General features: G+C 44.4%; 1 protein-coding gene across 1 annotated transcript in view; it reads left to right on the plus strand.

Annotated features, from left to right (window-relative positions):
* The first annotated feature begins 1,078 nt into the window (after nt 1-1,078).
* The window catches only part of LOC130479525 (zinc finger protein ZFP2-like), a 41,429-nt gene continuing 23,845 nt past the window's right edge, over nt 1,079-18,662 (plus strand). Inside the window, exons 1-5 of the mRNA XM_056851958.1 lie at nt 1,079-1,169; nt 9,673-9,863; nt 14,581-14,956; nt 15,209-15,552; nt 15,805-16,117. Coding sequence (XP_056707936.1) covers nt 1,079-1,169; nt 9,673-9,863; nt 14,581-14,956; nt 15,209-15,552; nt 15,805-16,117 — 1,315 coding nt within the window. The remainder of the gene's footprint in view (nt 1,170-9,672; nt 9,864-14,580; nt 14,957-15,208; nt 15,553-15,804; nt 16,118-18,662) is intronic.

Genomic DNA, 18,662 nt, shown 5'->3' on the forward strand with positions numbered 1-18,662 from the left:
CTGTAATTCGTTATGGATGCCCTTCCAATGCCTTTGTCCATTAGGGCAAGTCCACCATACGTGGAAAAGAGACCCTTCTTGTGCATTGCACTTCCAACAGGTACCTTGTTCAGTGTTTTGCATCTTTTGTAACAATTTTGGAGTGAGGTGCCATCTGTAAAACATCTTGTACCAGTTTTCACGTATGTCTTGGATGGTTGCAAATTTTAGTTCTCTGGTACAGAGTGATTCTCATTGTTCCATGGGAATAATTTCTCCAAGATTTTTCATCCATTTGATCATATTTCAAAAGTAGCTTGTAGATTCTACCAAGCAAATTGTCTTGATGTTTCACTGTAATGGTTTCAAATTCCGTTTGTGCCCTAAGTGCACCCGTTTTGAAACCATCTTCCTTAAGTCTTTCTCTTAATTGTAGGTGTGTTAACCAATTTAGGTCCTTATTTTCTTTTTTCAAGCTAGATAATTGCTTAATCTCTCCAGATTTGCTGTCAAAGTCTTGATAGGTCAGATACTGGTTGCATTTCCAGATAGATGGATCGTAGTGGGCTTCAAGCAGGGACCTAAATATGGAGGGAAATGGACTAATCCTTTTTTTTTTTTGTAACTGTTCCAGATTTTTAAAAGAGCAGGTTTCATATTGCAGCCTTGCTGACATAATGATGATGTAAAAAGATCTTTATGTGTTTCTGAGGACCACAGTAGTCTGTGAAAGCCGACTGTGATGTCAACTTTTTCTAATACTGGATTTCTCTCCCTGTGTGTCTCTGTGTGTCCTTTTTTATTTTTGGTTGCTGGGTTTAGAGTTTGTCCCCCTTCTGTTATTTTTCTTTTTCTTTGAAATAAAAATAAATAAATAAAGTATAATACCTGTCAGAGGCAGTGGAAAAAAGAACACGATTTTTCTTGCCATCAGTTTGAGGTATTGCATTATTGAGGTATTATTTTACTCACTTGACTGTCGATGGGGTTCTTCTTTCACTCTTCAGTGCTCAGAGACAAGTATATAGAAGATCAACTGGGCCATATTTTCCTCTTTCAGAGATCACCAGTGTCCTTTGAGGAGGTAGCCGTGTTCTTTATGGAGGAGGAATGGGTTCTGCTGGATCCCAGCCAAAGAAAGCTCTACTGGAAAGTGATGGAGGAAAATTACGAGACCGTGGGCTCAGTGGGTAAGGATCTTTTCCTTTTTATCATGAACATGGAAGGGAACGGAGAGGTTGGCATCTTTCTTTGGCCCTCTTGAATTTCAGAACATACTTCTGTTTGCCACAGAAGAAAGAACAGAGCTCCCACAACTGGGGATGAATGTATTGATGCCAATACAATGAGGAGAAATGTGTCAATGAGGAGGGCTCTGATTGGGATACTAGATCTCCAGTTAGGTTCCTGCTAGCAAATCCTGGCGGCCCCTGTTTTCTTCTTTTGCCTCTCTACTTTGACATGGAGTAGCTCTCCCACAGTCCTTTGTTTGAATGACTGAGTCTAATGGGAGGAGGCGAGGAATGGCCTTGTTGATTTGACTAGACCAGAGGAGGGAGGGGCCTTTGCTGAAGGGCAGAGCTCCTTTTCCTTGCAATGTTCTGCTCTTCCATGTCCTGTTCAGAGCAGGGCCCAATGAGAGCCAAGCCGGGCACGGGGAGGGGCTGTGGCTGCTTGGCATGCAGAAGGTCCCAGGTTCAATCCCCGGCATCTGCAGTTAAAGTTACCAGGCAAGTAGGTGACCTCTACCTGAGACCCAGGAGAGCCTCTACCTGAGACCCTGGAGAGCCACTGCTGGTCTGAGTAGACAGTACTGACTGTGGTGGACCAAGGGTCTGATTCAGTATAACGCAGCTTCATGTGATCACGCATGTTTCCCCTTTACTGTAGAACATCAGGGAATCTAAGAAAATTAGTGGAGACCATGATGGATGGTGGAGGGGGGATCCCTTCTCTCCTCCCTGTTGTGCAGTTCAGGGAATATGCCTGTGGAAGTTGGAAGAACAAGGAAGTGAGCTTTGGCCTTCTTTGCCCCCACCCCAGACAGGAAATCTCCTACCTTACTGAAACTTGGTGGGATGAGACTCACAACTGGAATATTAGGGTTGAGAGGTACAATTTAGGGATAGACAAATAAGGAAGTGGGGAGGAGTAGCCTTATACGTCAAGGATGTATACAGTGGTGAGAAAATACATGAATCAGAGCTTGGAAGGTTAGTTGATATTCTCTGGGTAAAAGTAAAAGGAATAAGAAATAATAGCGATATTATGGTAGGAGTCTGTTATAGACCGTCAGGCGAAGGACTCTTAGACCAGATTACAACATTTCCAAAGAAATGGGACATAGAGGTCATGGGAGATTTCAGTTCTTTATTTATTTCTCACAGGGACTCAAGGCAGATTCCACATAGTGATCCACTGCAGTCACAAAAAAATGGGACATTCAGTAGCCCCATGGGCACTAGGATTTTAGGAGTCTGGAACCACCAGAAAGAGCTGAAACATAGCTTAAGTCTTCACCTGGCACACTGAGTGGTATAGAAATTACTTAAATAGGACCCTGCTTACCATAAGCTAAACACAGCAGTATAGACCACAGTCCCTAACCATTTATCCAGAGCTAGTTCAGAAAGGAATTTTCCTCCAGACCATATTGGCCCGGGTATCCTGGAGGTTTCTTGCCTTCCTCTGGGCACAGAGTAAGGGCACTTTCACACAGCCCAAAGAATCCTCTTTCAATGCACTTTGACGGTGGGCTGTACTGTGTGAACTGGCAAAATCCACTTGCAAATGATCGTTAAGGTGCACTGAAAGTGGATTGAAAGTGCAATATTTGGGCTGTGTGAAAATGCCCTAAGAGTCAATTTGGGAATAAGGGGGGAGGCGAGAGTTGTAGATTTCCTGCATTGTGCAAGAGGTTCTACATGAGCCTGGAGGTCCCTTCCACCCTTACATAAGAACATAAGAAAGGCCCTGCTGGATCAGACCAAGGCCCATCAAGTCCAGCAGTCTGTTCACACAGTGGCCAACCAGGTGCCTCTAGGAAGCCACTAACAAGACGAGTGCAACAGCACCATCCTGCCTGTGTTCCACCACACCCAAAATAATAGCCATTCTCCTCTGATACTAGAGAGAATAGGTATGCAGCATGACTAATATCCATTCTAACTAACAGCCATGAATACCCTCTCCTCCATGAATATGTCCACTCCCCTCTTAAAGCCCTTCAAGCTGGCAGCCATCACCACATCCTGGGGCAGGGAGTTCCACAATTTAACTATGCGTTGTGTGAAAAAATACTTCCTTTTATCTGTTTTGAATCTCTCACCCTCCAGCTTTAGCAGATGACCCCGTGTTCTAGTATTATGGGAGAAGGAGAAAAACTTCTCCCTGTCCACTCTCTCCAAACCATGCATAATTTTATAGACCTCTATCATGTCTCCCCTCTGCCGCCTTCTTTCCAAGCTAAACAGCCCTAAGCATCTTAACCGTTCCCCATAGGTCAGTTGCTCTAGTCCCCTAATCATTTTGGTTGCTCTTTTCTGTACCTTCTCAAGCTCTGTAATATCCTTTTTTAGGTGTGGTGACCAGAACTGTATACAGTATTCCAAGTGTGGTCTCACAATAGATTTTTACAAGGGCAGTATGATACCAGCAGTTTTATTCTCTATTCCTCGTCTAATTATAGCCAGCATGGAATTTGCCTTTTTTACAGCAGCCGCACACTGGGTTGACATGTTCATTGAGCTATCCACTACCACCCCAAGATCCCTTTCTTGGTCTGTTGTTGCCAGCACAGATCCCATCAGTGTATATGTGAAGTTGGGATTTTTTCCCCCAATATGCATCATTTTACACTTACTCGCATTGAATCTCATTTGCCATTTTAATGCCCATTCTTCCAGTATGCAGAGATCCTTCTGGAGCTCTTCACAGTCCGATTTTGTTTTAACCACCCTAAATAATTTGGTGTCATCTGCAAACTTGGCTACTTCACTGTTTAACCCCAACTCCAGGTTATTGATGAACAGGTTGAAAAGCACCGGTCCCAACACAGATCCCTGAGGCACCCCACTGCTCACATCCCGCCATTGTGAGAAATGACCATTGATTCCTACTCTCTGCTTCCTATTTTTCAGCCAGCTCTCAATCCATAAGAGGACTTTGTCAAAAGCTTTTTGGAAATCCAAATACACAATATCTACAGGCTCATTCCTGTCCACATGCTTTTTGACATTTTCAAAAAACTCTAATTAGGTTAGTGAGATGGGACCTACCCTTACAAAAGCCATGTTGGGTTTTGCCCAGCAGACCTTGCCCTTCTATATGCTTGACAATTCTATCTTTAATAATGCTTTCCACTAATTTACCCGGAACAGACGTTAAACTAACTGGCCTGTAATTTCCTGGATCCCCCCCTTGGAACCTTTTTTATAAATGGGTGTTACATTGGCCATTCTCCAGTCCTCTGGTACAGAGGCTGATCGAAGGGACATGTGGGCAATCTGAAGCAATTTCCCCTTTGTCCATGTGCACTGAGTTTGCCCGAACCGGATGCTTCTCAGCTCCTGTTGGCTTTCCCCCCATTTACATTTCTACCCTCCTTCCCTTGGAAAACAAAGCATGGCTTTTGTTTATTCAGTTGCAATCACTAAAAAATCAAAGCTCTGCTGGATCAGTCCAGTTGTCCAGCATCCTGTTCATACAGTGGCTGTGCTGGAGAGTCAGACAGACTCACTATAGAGTCCAAGCACCGCTCCTGAAGTTGCCTCCTGGCACTGGTGTTGTGGGGTTTACTGCCTCTGAATATGGAGGTTCACTTCAGTCACTATGGCTAGTCGCCCTTTATAAATGCACTCTTGGGCTGCATCAACAGAAGTAGAGTGTCCGGAACACGCAAAATGATGGTATCACTTTACTCTGCTCTGGTTAGACCTCACCTCTGGTTAGACCTAGAGGACTGTGTTCAGTTTTGGGCACTGCAGTTTAAGAAAGATGTAGACAAGCTGGAACGTGTCCAGAGGAGGGCAACAAAGATGGTGAGAGGTCTGGAGACCAAGTCCTATGCGGAAAGGTTGAAGGAGCTGGGTATGTTTAGCCTGAAGAGGAGAAGACTGAGAGGGGATATGATAACCATCTTCAAGTATTTGAAGGGCTGTCATATAGAGCAGAGCTTCTCAAACTTTTCCCACTCGCGACCCCTTTTCGCCTGAGAAATGTTTAGGGGACCCTCCTGGGTATATAGGTATATAAAATTGGTACACAAACCAAACATTTACTGATAATAAATCATAAAGAAATTTATTTTAAAACAATTCTTTGGTGTACCTATAATTATACCATTTATTAAAGGATTTTAAGGATGGATTTTTTTCCTTGCTGAGACTGCACCTGAAAAGTGTTTATACTGCAGAAAAAAAGTTACAACCTGAGGGTATATGTGTGCGGGGCTGTTTAATATTCTGCTGTTCCACATGATCAGTAATCGCCATCTTTTGCGTTTCTAGCTGTGTGGCTGCTTCTAGTGTTAGTGCTTCAGCTGGCTCAAGGGTGTCAAACTCAATTGTTATGAGGACCGGCTATGAGATAAATGTCACTTGGTCAGGCCGGGCCATGCCTCGCCAGCCCAGATCAAGAGTGTGCATGTGTGTGGCGGGGTGTGGCTCGCAGGCCAGATAAGATCCCTCAAGGAGTCAGAGCCGGCCTGCAGGCCTTACGTTTGACACACCTGGCGTAATGCTTTAAAGGTCAAAACTAACACCTTGAACATTCACAGAAAGCATTCTTGGGTTTCACTGGGGAAAGGTAGCCCTGTGGCAAACAGGAGCTATGGGCTCAGGGTCCATCCCCAGGGAAATTTGCAAGAAGGAAAAGCTCACCTTAAAGCCAGCAACAGACCTGTCAGCCGCAAAACAAGTGGAAGAGTCCAAATGAGAAGTCACACCTTCTCACTTTGGAGTCAATTGGGGAGGTCCAATTTAGACTGGGACTGCAACACTGGGCAAGGAGAGGCTTTTCCTATACCAGCCATATATCAACCATCATGAAAATCACAACAATATTCCTTTTGTAATTAAAGCATCCTCCTGAAAAATGTGGTTCAGATGAAAGACATTGGAAGGATTATGCACACCCTGCCTAACAGGCTGCAGTCATCTGAGAATCTCCCTCCCTCCTCAAAAGAGTCCCCACTCACTCCAGTTAAGGCATCTGGCCTCTTGCTCTGAGTAGCTCTTCCTGGGGGGGGGAAAGTCCCCCACACCTTTTCCCCCACACCCACATTCTCCATTTGGGATTCTCCTGATCTGTCCACTCAAGCGAGGGGGCTGAAAAAGTTACAAATCAGGAGACATGCCTTACCGGCCCCACAGAAATCCTATGTTGTATAACACTTCCATCCCACCCCCATTTGCCAAAGGAGGGCCTCACTGTATTCCCACCACTTCCTCCTGCTCCAAAAGAATCCCATTTCCCATGAGAAAAAAAGATTCGCTTCAGGAGGGCAGGTGCTCACCAGGGCCGCGTTTTTGCCTCAGAGATCTGGGGGGGGAGGGGGGATTCAGTTATCTTTCAACACCAAGTAAGTGAAAACCCAGAGGACACCCACCTCTCTCAGTCAGTCTTGGGGGGTACACATGGAGGCAGCTCTGTTCCCCCTCCCCAAATGCAAACAGAGTGCTCTGCAGCCAGACAAAGCTCTGCCTGGCAGCCCATACAACTTTACACTCGAGTTGCCAAATGAAACTCCAGCCTGCCCAGCACCTGTGCCTTTAGCTTAGGTTTCATCTGCAACAATCAGGAAGGGAATCAGTTCCCAGTCTGGAGACAAACCGGATTCCTGCCTGGCTGTCATTCCAGTCCCAGAACACTTGTGCAAGTCCCAGGGGTCCTCATTCCACTCGGGATGCTGTCAATCCAGTCCCAGAACACTTCTGCTAGTTCCAGGGCTGTCCTTCCAGTCCCAGAGTAGCGTATCTGGGCTTAGAGACCTTACTGGAAATTCCATTCCACTATTTCTTTGCAACTCTTTTTGTGCTGTAATGTATTTCAATGGAGCCCATGCAAGTCAATTGGCAATCCAGATTCCCATTATTTTCAAAGGGCTGTGCAGCCTCTCCCATTGCTTCTAATGGACAATCCTGTCATTTGTTTCAGTACATCCCAAGAAAGGCAAAACCAGAGAGAGATAGATAGATAGATAGATAGATAGATAGATAGATAGATAGATAGATAGATAGATAGACAGACAGACAGACAGACAGACAGACAGACAGACAGACAGACACAGAGAGAGAGAAAAAGAGAGGGAGAGAGAAACACACAGAGAGAAGGGGGGAGAAAGAGGAAGAGAGAGAAAGGGGGAGAAAGAGAGAGAGAGAGAAAGAAAGAGAAAGAAAGAAAGAAAGAAAGAAAGAAAGAAAGAAAGAAAGAAAGAAAGAAAGAAAGAAAGAAAGAAAGAAAGAAAGAAAGAGAAAAATAGTGAGAAAGAAAGAGAGAACACAGGGGCAAGAGAGAGAGAAAGAACGAACGAACCTGGGGGGGCAGAGAAAGCAAGGAAGCACGGGAGGGGGGGAGAAAGAAAGAGAACCAGAGAGAGAGGGACAGAGAGGGAGAAAGAGGAGAAAAGAAATTAACAAAAGAAGGGAGAGAAAAATAGAGAGACGAGGAGGGAGAAAGAGAGAGAAATATCCCTTGGCTAAGAACCCTTGAATCCCCCCCCCATAATCGCATTCCAGGTCCAGCACCAGATGCAAGGATGCCAAAGCTTGCCTGCCCTCCACCCCCTACTCACCGCCAGGGGGGAGGAGGCCAGGAGGGACCCAATTTTGCAGCTGTCCCTAAGAGCAAGGAGGCAGCAGGACTGGCAATAAGCAGCAACTCAAAGGCAGCCATGCCACCCGCCTGGATGACATCTCCTTGCCTTGGGGGCTTGTGCAGGGAGCTGGGTCCTGCACTGGCTCTACTACACTGCACCCAGGCGGCCTGACCACCCTGCGACTAAGCAACTGCGAAGCGCGGCGCCACGTGCGACCTCATTGTGCTGGCGGGCCGCATGCTCTATTCAACCCTGGCGGCACGCGCAGCAGCTTGGGAAGGTCCCTCCCTCCCCCAGCACAGCCAGCTCCCCACTCTGGGCTGGAACGTGTAAACCGAGCTGTTTGCAGGCTTGGGGCAGCTTGCACGCTCCAGCCCGGATTGGGGGAGAGGGGGGCCGCCTTGCCTCCGTGGGCCACATAAAAGCCCTCCTCGGGCCTGATCCGGCCCGGGGCCCTGTGATTGATACCCCTGGCCTACAGGGAGCGCTTGGCGAGGGGGGCTGGGGCTGGCGACTTTTTCGCTCCCCAAGATTCAATGGGGTCGCGACCCTCACTTTGAGAAGCTGATATAGAGGAGGGTGCCGAGTTGTTTTCTGTTGCCCTAGAGGGTCGAACCAGAACCAGTGGCTTGAAATTAAATCTAAAGAGTTTCCATCTAGACATTAGGAAGAATTTTCTAACAGAGCAGTTTGTCAGTGGAACAGGCTTCCTCGGGAGGTGGTAAGATCTCCTTCCCTGGAGGTTTTAAAGAAGAGTTCAGATGGCTATCTGACAGCAATGCTGATTCTAAGACCTTAAGCAGATAATGAGAGGGAGGGGACCTTGACCATCTTCACGGCATGCAGTAGGGGTCACTGGGTGTGGGTGGGTGGGGAGGTAGTTGTGAGTTTCCTGCAGTGTGCAGGGGGTTGGACTAGATGACACTGATGGTCCCTTCCAACTCTATGATTCTATGATCTCTTTGCTACAGGTCTGACCTGCTTATGCCCCTTGCCAGCCCCATAGCTCACTGTGCTCTTATATTTTGTGATGATTTCTGCCTGCTGCAAACAGGCAGCCTTCAAAATATTGTCGAAGGCTTTCACGGTCAGAGTTCATTGGTTCTCGTAGGTTATCCGGGCTGTGTAACCATGGTCTTGGTATTTTCTTTCCTGATGTTTCGCCAGCAGCTGTGGCCGGCATCTTCAGAGGAGTAACACTGTCCTTCAGTGTTACTCCTCTGAAGATGCTGGCCACAGCTGCTGGCGAAATGTCAGGAAAGAAAATACCAAGTCCACGGTTACACAGCCCGGATAACCTACGAGAACCAAGGCAGCCTTCACTTCCATTGTTTCCAAGAAAAGAGTGATGGAGAAGAGTGAATCTGTGGCATGATGGTCTGATTCAATTCCTTTCTGGCACTGAGAGTCGCATCATCCTGAGGCGGGTGGCCAGTTTTGAGACACCTGAGTTCTGTGTTCCACCATCAATCGTAGGTTCCAATGCAAGAAGCACTTGGCTCAGGGTGGGATCTGGGGATGACTATTGCTTCCAAGTTTAGCAAAACTTTCAGGGGGCGCCTCATTTTCCACTGTGTTCCTGGTTCCACATTATTTCCTTTTTGTTTTTGTGTGGTATAAACCTTCCCCTTAGTGACAAGATGTTCTTAGGGTAGCAAAAGGAAAAGCTGTGGGTCTCTTCTGTGAGGCAGGTTTTGTATTGAGCCCGAAGAGTACACAGATCACTGAAACGGGGGGTTTCAGAAAACTGCAAAGATTTATTGATTGATGTACATATGAAGCTGCCCCACATACTGACAAACGGACAACAAAACCTTCTCTTCCACATTCCCAGATGCTTTGGGCTTTTTCATTCCATTTGTGTCTTGCTGTTGCAGGCAACTACATTTCCCAGAAGGCCTTGCAAGCACCACAGAGGTCAACCCTGTCCATTGTCGATGTCCTAGGGGCAGTTATTCCTGGCGATGGAGAAGGAAAAATTTGCAATATGGAATCCCAGAGAGCCTCTCTTCTCTCTTGTTTCCCCCGGCTGGAGGGAGAATTGGACTCTTGCACGTCTGTAGGAAAGGTGAGTTCAGGATTTCCTCAACAGCTCTTGGGTAAGAATAGGAGACAGCGAGAAATCGCTTGTGAACAGAAGTGAAAGTAGAAGAGATGGCCGGAGGGAGCATAGAGGGAGACTCTATGTTTTCACTCTCTTGAACGTGTTTCAGGCAAACAGCCTGTGTTTATTTTATTATTAAAACTTAGGTGAACTCCTGGTCACATGCAGCAGGGTTTATTTTCTTTCCTTACTGAGTCCCCATTCTCAGTGTTGTATTTTGCGAGCTCCACAGGCTACCACCAAGGAGGCGTTTGGCCATATTTTGCTCCTAAGACCTTTAAAAATCTTCTGTTGCTCCCTTTGGAGTGTGATTCCAATGAGCGACATCCTCAAGAAGCTCTCTGACTCAGCAGCTGGTCTGAAGTCAAGTCGGTCTTTATTACAGCCCACAGGCCATTCAGAAGCAGAGTAAAACGTCCGGTCAACAGAGATTCCAATAAACCAAGTGTGCCTGTTCATAAAATCTACCTTGGAAAAACACATGAGCCAATGGTTCTTGAGATTATCCAGGCTGTGTGAGAGTGGTCTTGGTATTTTGTTTCCTGACGTTTTGCCAGCAGCTGTGGCAGGCATCTTCAGAGGAGTAACACTGAAGGACAGTTTTACTCCTCTGAAGATGCCTGCCACAGCTGCTGGCGAAACATCAGGAAAGAAAATACCAAGACCACGGTCACACAGCCCGGATAATCTACAAGAACCAATGAACTCTGACCGTGAAAGCCTTCGACAATATTTTTAACATGAGCCAATGTCTCTATTAGGATAACAGAGCAAGGACAACATTTACAATAAGGAGAAGTTTTGGTACCTTCCTGTCAGGCGTGCAGATGGCAGTACGTTAAATGTAGTCAGCGTCAATGCGTGGTGATATCTTGGAACTCTTAGTATAGATAGGTAGCATGCATATTGATATGTGATCATTGGAGCTAAGTTAAATAGTAGAGGAGAGCACACACTGCAGGCCTAAACCAGTACTTCCTGGAAATCAATATCCTTTATATGGTCATTAACCGCTAAACTAGCTTTACTTAACCACATGGATTGTAAGAAGGGAGGGGAAAGATCGAAAGTGATCAATTTCTCGTCTATTGGGTTGAGCTGAGTTGGAGCCACCATGGTGTAGTGGTTAAGAGCGGTGGTCTGGAGTGGTGGACACTGATCTGGAGAACCAGGTTTGATTCCCCACTTCTCCACATGAGCGGTGGACGCTAATCCAGGGAACTGGATTAGTTTCCCCACTCCTACACATAAAGCCAGCTGGGTGACCTTGGGCTAGTCACACTCTCTCAGTCCCACCTAGCTCACAGGGTGTCTGTTGTGGGGAGGGGAAGGGAAGGTGATTGTAAGCCGGTTTGATTCTCCCTTGTGGGAGAGAAAGTCGTCATATAAAAACCAACTCTTCTTCTCTTTCAGAGATTGCCAGTGTCCTTTGAGGAGGTAGCCGTGTTCTTTACGGAGGAGGAATGGGCTCTGCTGGATCCAGGCCAAAGAAAACTCTTCTGGGAAGTTACAGAGGAAAGTTATGAGACTGTCGCCTCTCTGGGTAAGGATTATTTCTCTTTTATTATGCACACAGAAGAGAAGGGAGGGGATTACATCTTCCTTTGACACTCTTGAATTTCAGGAGACAATTCACTTTGCCACAGAGGGAGGAATGGAACTCCCGCACCTGGGGATGTTACAGCATGAGAAAAGGAAAGCACTAAATATTTGAATGCTGTTCTGTATGTCAGGGAATATCTCTTGGAAGCTTGGAAGTACGGGGAGATGCACTTTGGCCCCCTGGACCCTCCTTTGCCCACTAAGCCCCGGATAGAAACCTTCCTACCTTCCTTCCCCGGGAAAGAAAAATGTGGCTTCTGTTTTTTCTGCTGAAATCTTTGAAGAATTGAGTCCCATTTCTCTTCTTTAAGAATAGAAGAGAAGTCTTGCTGGATCAGTCCAGTTGTCCATCTAGTCCAGTGTCCTGTTTCACACAGTGGCTGATCAGCTGCCCAGGAGAGCCAAAAGACAGGGCACAGAGGCCGAGTTCTTCTCTTTATGCTGCCTGCTGGTGCTGCTACCCATGAATTTGTGTGTGTTATGTGTTAAATACCGTCAAGTGTTTTCCGACTCATGGCGACCCTAAGAATCAATGTCCTCCAAAAATTCCTATCATTAACAGCCTTTCTGTGGTCCTGCAAACTAAGGGCTGTGGCTTCCTTGATTGAGTCGATCCATTTCATGTTGGCTCTTCCACTTTTCCTAGCATTATTGTCTTTCCCAGTGATTCTTGTCTTCTTGTATTGTGAACAAAGTACAATAGCCTCAGTTTAGTTATTTTAGCTTCTGGTGAGAGTTCAGGCTTGATTCGATCTAGAACCCACAGATTTATCTTTTTCGCGGTCCACGGTATCCTTAAAACTCTCTTCCAACGCCACATTTCAAAGGAATCTACTTTCTTCCTGTCGGATTTTTTCATTGTCCGTACATAGTAAAGGGGAATAGTATGGCATGAATTAACTTGGTCGTGGTTGCCAGTGACACATCCTTATACTTAGAAATCTTTTCTAGCTTTTTCACGGCTGCCCCTCCCAGACTCAATCTCCTTCTGATTTCTTGGTTGCAGTCTCCCTTTGGGTTGATGGTAGAGTCTAAGAATAGAAAGCCTTGAACAATCTGAATTTCCTCATCATCAACTTTAAAGTTCAGTAATTTCCCAGCAGTCATTACTTTTGTCTTCTTGATGTCCAGCTGTAGTCCTGTTTCTGACCCGAGGCTGTGAGGCAACCTCTCTGCATATAAGTGATTAAAAAATTCTACTCAGCCTCAAGCTTATTAACTACATCCATCCAGAATAGATCTGCGAAATTACACCCTGGTTGAGGAAAAATGGCAGTTAACCGGCAGTTACCCTGCCGGCATCAAACTGGAGTTGCCAGGAAGAGGAATTATGTCTAACCAATCACTGAACACATACAGGAACATCTGACCTAGCCCAGTACTAAATTACAATACCCAGCATGCAGTATTTTAAAGGGAGATTTTTCTTTTCTCACGCAGCACTAATAAAATGTAAAACCTTACACTTTGAGCGAACTGCTACTTACAAATACTAGAGATTATGCTAACTCTGCCTGGGGGAAGCAGAGACCTGCTTTGGCACTTTCTGCTTTAACTTTCAGCAGAAGTCATTTCAAGTCTTTGTTATTTTCTGCCAGTAATGTGGTATCATCAGCATATCTCAAATTGTTAATGTTCCTCCCCCCAATTTTCACTCCACGTTCATCTAAATGTAATCCAGCTTTCCTTATGATATGTTCTGCATATTGATTGAAGAGGCAGGGAAATATAATACATCCTTGTGAGGCACCTTTGCCAATTGAGAACCATTCTGTTTCTCCATATTCTGTCCTCACAGTACCTGTTGCCAGAGTCAAGTCGCGTGTCAAAACAATCAGATACTGCGGCACACCCATTTCTTTTAAAACCAGCCATAGCAGTCAAAAGCTTTGCTCTAATCTATGAAACGCAAGCCAATTTTCTTTTGAAATTCTCAATGTAAATTTGCAATATGATCTCTAGTGCCTCTTTCTTTTCTGAATCCAGCTTGAACATCAGGCGTTTCTCAATCCATGTAGGGTAAGTCCTTGTTGTAAGATTTTGAGCATCACTTTACTCGCATGAGAAATTAATGTGATGGTCCCATAGTTGCTGCTGTTTTTACCATTTTTGGAACTGGACAGTAAATTGACATTTCAAGTCTTTAGGCCATTGTTTGTTTTCCATATTTGTTGGCATATTCTTGTTATTATTTATTTATTTCATACTCTGCCTTCCTCCCCAATAGGGGCCTAAAACAGCTTACACAATTCTCCTCTCCCTTATTTTATTCTCCCAGCAATTGTGTGAAGTAGGTGAGGCTGAGTGCATAGTCATCCACTAAACATTCACGGCAAGGTGGGGATTTCGAACTGGGTCTCCCAGATCCTAGTCTGAAATTCTAACCACTACACCACACTGAATTTTACAGTGGGAGTGCTGTTGAACAGGAGCAAGTAGCCAGTCCTGGGTGAGTCATGCAACTCATGTAATATCATGTTACCCAGCCCTGGTTGCTGCTGGGCCTAGCCTAGGTGAGTGGACCTTGAAAAGTCAAACACCCTCTGGTTCGGTCTCCTTACCCTGCTTATGACAGAAAGCATGACTGGAAGGCTGGCAGTACTGTATTGTTTCTTAGCAATGGACACTGAGTACACTTTTTAAAATTTTAGATTTTTCTGCAAACCCAGGTCATTTTCAAGGTTTTAAGAAGTATCTGTCTTATCTGTCCATGGCTCCAGCCTCCAGTTTGAAGTCTGTCCATATTTTTTCCTTTTCTTTAAACAAAAAAATATATATTTTAAAACACAATTTTTTTAAAAAGAGCATTTTTTCTATTCTGTCTCTGCGTGCTTCCTACATGAACACAATAGAACTGTATGTGCTAATTGGTATTTCTTATTTTTCATTCTTCAATTTCTGTCTCTCTTTTGCAGTTCCAGACGTAAGGGAGATGGTGAGGGAAAAGGAATCAGCAAGGACGGTTGTGGAAAATAATGAAGATAAATGCTTGGAATGTGGAAAGTGCTTCTCCTGCAATGGAAGCCTAATGATGCATCAAAGGGTTCACACAGGAGAAAAACCATATAAATGCCTGGAGTGTGGAAAGTTCTTCTCTCACAATGGCAACTTAACTAAGCATCAAAAGGTTCACACAGGGGAGAAGCCATATAAATGCTTGGAGTGTGGAAAGTGCTTCTGTTTCAATAGTAGCCTAACTTCACATCAGAAGGTTCACACAGGGGAGAAGCCATATAAATGCCTGGAGTGTGGAAAGTGCTTCTCTCGCAATAGAAGCCTAATGATGCATCAAAGGGTTCACACAGGAGAAAAACCATACAAATGCCTGGAGTGTGGAAAGTTCTTCTCTCAGAATGGCAACTTAACTAAGCATCAAAAGGTTCACACAGGGGAGAAGCCATATAAATGCTCGGAGTGTGGAAAGTGCTTCTCTTCCAGTAGCCACCTCAATGTACATCAAAAGATTCACACAAGGGAGAAGACATATAAATGCCTGGAGTGTGGAAAGTGCTTCTCTTTCAATAGTAGCCTAACTTCACATCAGAAGGTTCACACAGGGGAGAAGCCATGTAAATGCCTGGAGTGTGGAAAGTACTTCTCCTGCAATAGCAAACTAACATCATATCAAAAGGTTCACACAGGGGAGAAGCCATATAAATGCCGGGAGTGTGGAAAGTGCTTCTCTTTGAATGGTAACCTAACTAGACATCAAAAGCTTCACGCAGGGGAGAGACCATATAAATGCCTGGAGTGTGGAAAGTGCTTCTCTCGCAATGGCACCCTAACTAGTCATCAAAAAGTTCACACAGGAGAAAAGCCATATAAATGCCTGGAGTGTGGAAAGTGCTTCTCTTACAATACCAACCTACCTAAACATCAAAGGGTTCACACAGGAGAAAAGCCATATAAATGCCTGGAGTGTGGAAAGTGCTTCTCTGAGAATGGCAGCTTAACTACACATCAAAAGGTTCACACAGGGGAGAAACCATATAAATGCTTGGAGTGTGGAAAGTGCTTCTCTTACAATAGCAGCCTAACTACACATCAAAAGGTTCACACAGGAGAAAAGCCATATAAATGCTTGGAGTGCGGAAAATGCTTCTCTTGGAATGGCCATCTAACTCTACATCAAAGGCTTCACACAGGGGAGAAGCCATATAAATGCCTGGAGTGTGGAAAGTGCTTCTCTAACAGTAGCTATCTAGCTGTACATCAGAGGCTTCACACAGGGGAGAAACCATATGAGTGCTTGGAGTGTGGAAAGTGCTTCTCTTCCAATGGCCATCTGACTGTACATCAAAAGGTTCACACAGGGGAGAAACCATATAAATGCTTGGAGTGTGGAAAGTGCTTCTCTTGCAATAGTAGCCTAACTGCACATCAAAAGGTTCACACAGGGGAGAAACCATATAAATGCTTGGAGTGCGGAAAATGCTTCTCTTGCAATAGCAGCCTAACTAAACATCAAAGGGTTCACACAGGGGAGAAGCCATATAAATGCCTGGAATGTGGAAAGTGCTTCTCTTTCAATGGTAACCTAACTAGACATCAAAAGCTTCACACAGGGGAGAAGCCATATAAATGCCTGGAGTGTGGAAAGTGCTTCTCTTTGAATGGTAACCTAACTATACATCAAAAGCTTCATGCAGGGGAGAAGCGATATAAATGCCTGGAGTGTGGAAAGTGCTTTTCTCGCATTGACACCCTAACTACACATCTGAGGGTTCACAGGGAAGAGGCTACATAAAATAGATTGTGGTGTAAGTCTAGCCAGCTTAATTCATCTCATAACCACTGGGCAAATGGTGTGTAAGATTGTCTGTTTCACTGGTGACTGCTAAAGTTAAAGGGAAGGCTTCTGATAAAGTGTCGTTCTGCTAATGGGTTAGAATCATAGAATTGGAAGGGACCACCAGGGCCATCAAGTACAACCCCCTGCACAATGCAGGAAATCCACAACTACCTCCCCCCTCCACACCCCTAGTGACCAGAAGATGGCCAAAATGCCCTCCCTCTCATCATCTGCCTTAGGTCACAGAATCAGCATTGCTGACAGATGGCCATCTAACCTCTTCTTAAAAACCTCCAGGGAAGGAGAGCTTACCACCTCCCGAACCACCTGTTCCACTGAGGAACCGCTCTAACTGTTAGAAAATTCTTCCTAATGTCTAGGTCGAAACTCTTTTGATTTAATTTCAACCTATTGGTTCTTGTCCGACCTTCTGGAGCAGCAGAAAACAACTCGGCATCCTCCTCTATATGACAGCCCTTCAAGTACTTGAACATGGTTATCTTCTCCGCTTCAGGCTAAACATACCCAGCTCCTTCAACCTTTCCTCATAGGACTTGGTCTCCAGACCCCTCACCATCTTTGTTGCCCTTCTCTGGACATGTTCCAGCTTGTCTACATCTTTCCTAAATTGTGGTGCCCAAAACTGAACACAGTACTCTAGTTGAGGTCTAATCAGAGCAGAGTAAAGCGATTCCATCACTTCGCGTGATCTGGACACTATACTTCTGTTGATGCAGCCCAAGACTGCATTTGCCTTTTTAGTTACAGCATCACACTGCTGACTCATGCTCAGTGTTTGGTCTACTAAGACCCCAAGATCCTTTTCACACATGCTACTGCTCAAACCAGTCTCCCCCATCCTATAATTATGCATTGGATTTTTCTGACCTAAATGCAGAACTTTACATTTGTCTTTGTTGAAGTGCATTTTATTAGTTCTAGCCCATTTCTCCAGCCTGTCAAGATCATCCTGCATTTTGGCTCTGTCTTCTACCGTATTTGCTACCCCTCTCAATTTAGTATCATTTGCAAATTTAATAAGCATCCCCTCTATTCCTTCATCCAAATCATTTATAAAGATGTTGAACAACACAGGGCCCAGCACAGATCCCTGAGGAACTCCACTAGTCGCTTCTTTCCAAGTGGACGAGAAACCATTAACTAGCACTCTTTGGGTACAATCTGTCAACCAGTGGCAGATCCATCTAACAATAATAGGATCTAACCCACATTTTCCCAATTTGTCAACTAGAATACTATGTGGAACCTTATCAAAAGCCTTACTGAAATCTAGCTAAACTATGTGTACATTTTTGTTGCCCTTCTCTGGACATGTTCCAGCTTGTCTACATCTTTCTTAAATTGTGGTGCCCAAAACTGAACACAGTACTCTATTATTATTCTTTTTTTATTATTTTTCATTGGTAGATATACAGGTGGGAAAAAGGGAAAATAATATTGTTTACATATCATTACGTAAGTGTCTAACGATCTCTACCCCTCTTTATAATATCATTTTCCATATATTTTATCCAAATAATATTATGATTTAATTAAATCTTTTACTTGGCGCTTTTAATAAATTCATAAAAAGATCTCCATCTCTCATAGTTCTGTTCTTGTGGATTATCTTTCATGTATTCTGTTAATTGTGCCATGGTGCAGTATTCTAAGGACTTATCTAGCCATGTTTGAAGTGTTGGAATCTTATTTGTTTTCCAGAGTGATGCCAGAACTACTCTCGCTCCCGTTACTAGATATTTTAATACAATCTGTTGATCCTGATTCATGGTATCTGGTGCTTTATTCAGAAGAAAAAGTTTGGGATCATATTTTATACTCTGTCTTATGATGCTTTCAAGGTTCTTATGAATTTTTCCCCAATATTTCTGTACAACTTCACATGTCCACCAACAGTGGAAAAAAGTGCCTCTCACTTTATGACACTTCCAACAGGGTCCCGCAGCTTTGCTGTTGATGTTCTGAATATCGCTGGGTGTTATATACCATCTGTGCAACATTTTTAAGCAGTTTTCCTGAATACTTTGGGATAAAGTAAATTTTGAATTTTTCCAGAAGATCTGTTCCCATCCTTCTATCGTTATTGTCTCATTTAAATTTTCCATCCATTTAATTTGGCATACTTTGACTTGTTCTTCCTCTGTGTCAAATGATATTAAGAGTTTATAGATCTTTCCTAGAAGATGTTGTTGTGGTTTACTCATTAGTTTTTCAAATTCCGTTTCTTTTCTAATTTTACCTCTGAGTGTACAGTCCTCCTTAAATCTTGATATTAATTGGTGATATGTCATCCAAGATACCTGTGGGTGATTTTCCTGAATTTCCGTTAATGTTTTAAATGTTTCATC

Source organism: Euleptes europaea, chromosome 1, assembly GCF_029931775.1.
Source record: "Euleptes europaea isolate rEulEur1 chromosome 1, rEulEur1.hap1, whole genome shotgun sequence".
NCBI lineage: Eukaryota > Metazoa > Chordata > Lepidosauria > Squamata > Sphaerodactylidae > Euleptes > Euleptes europaea.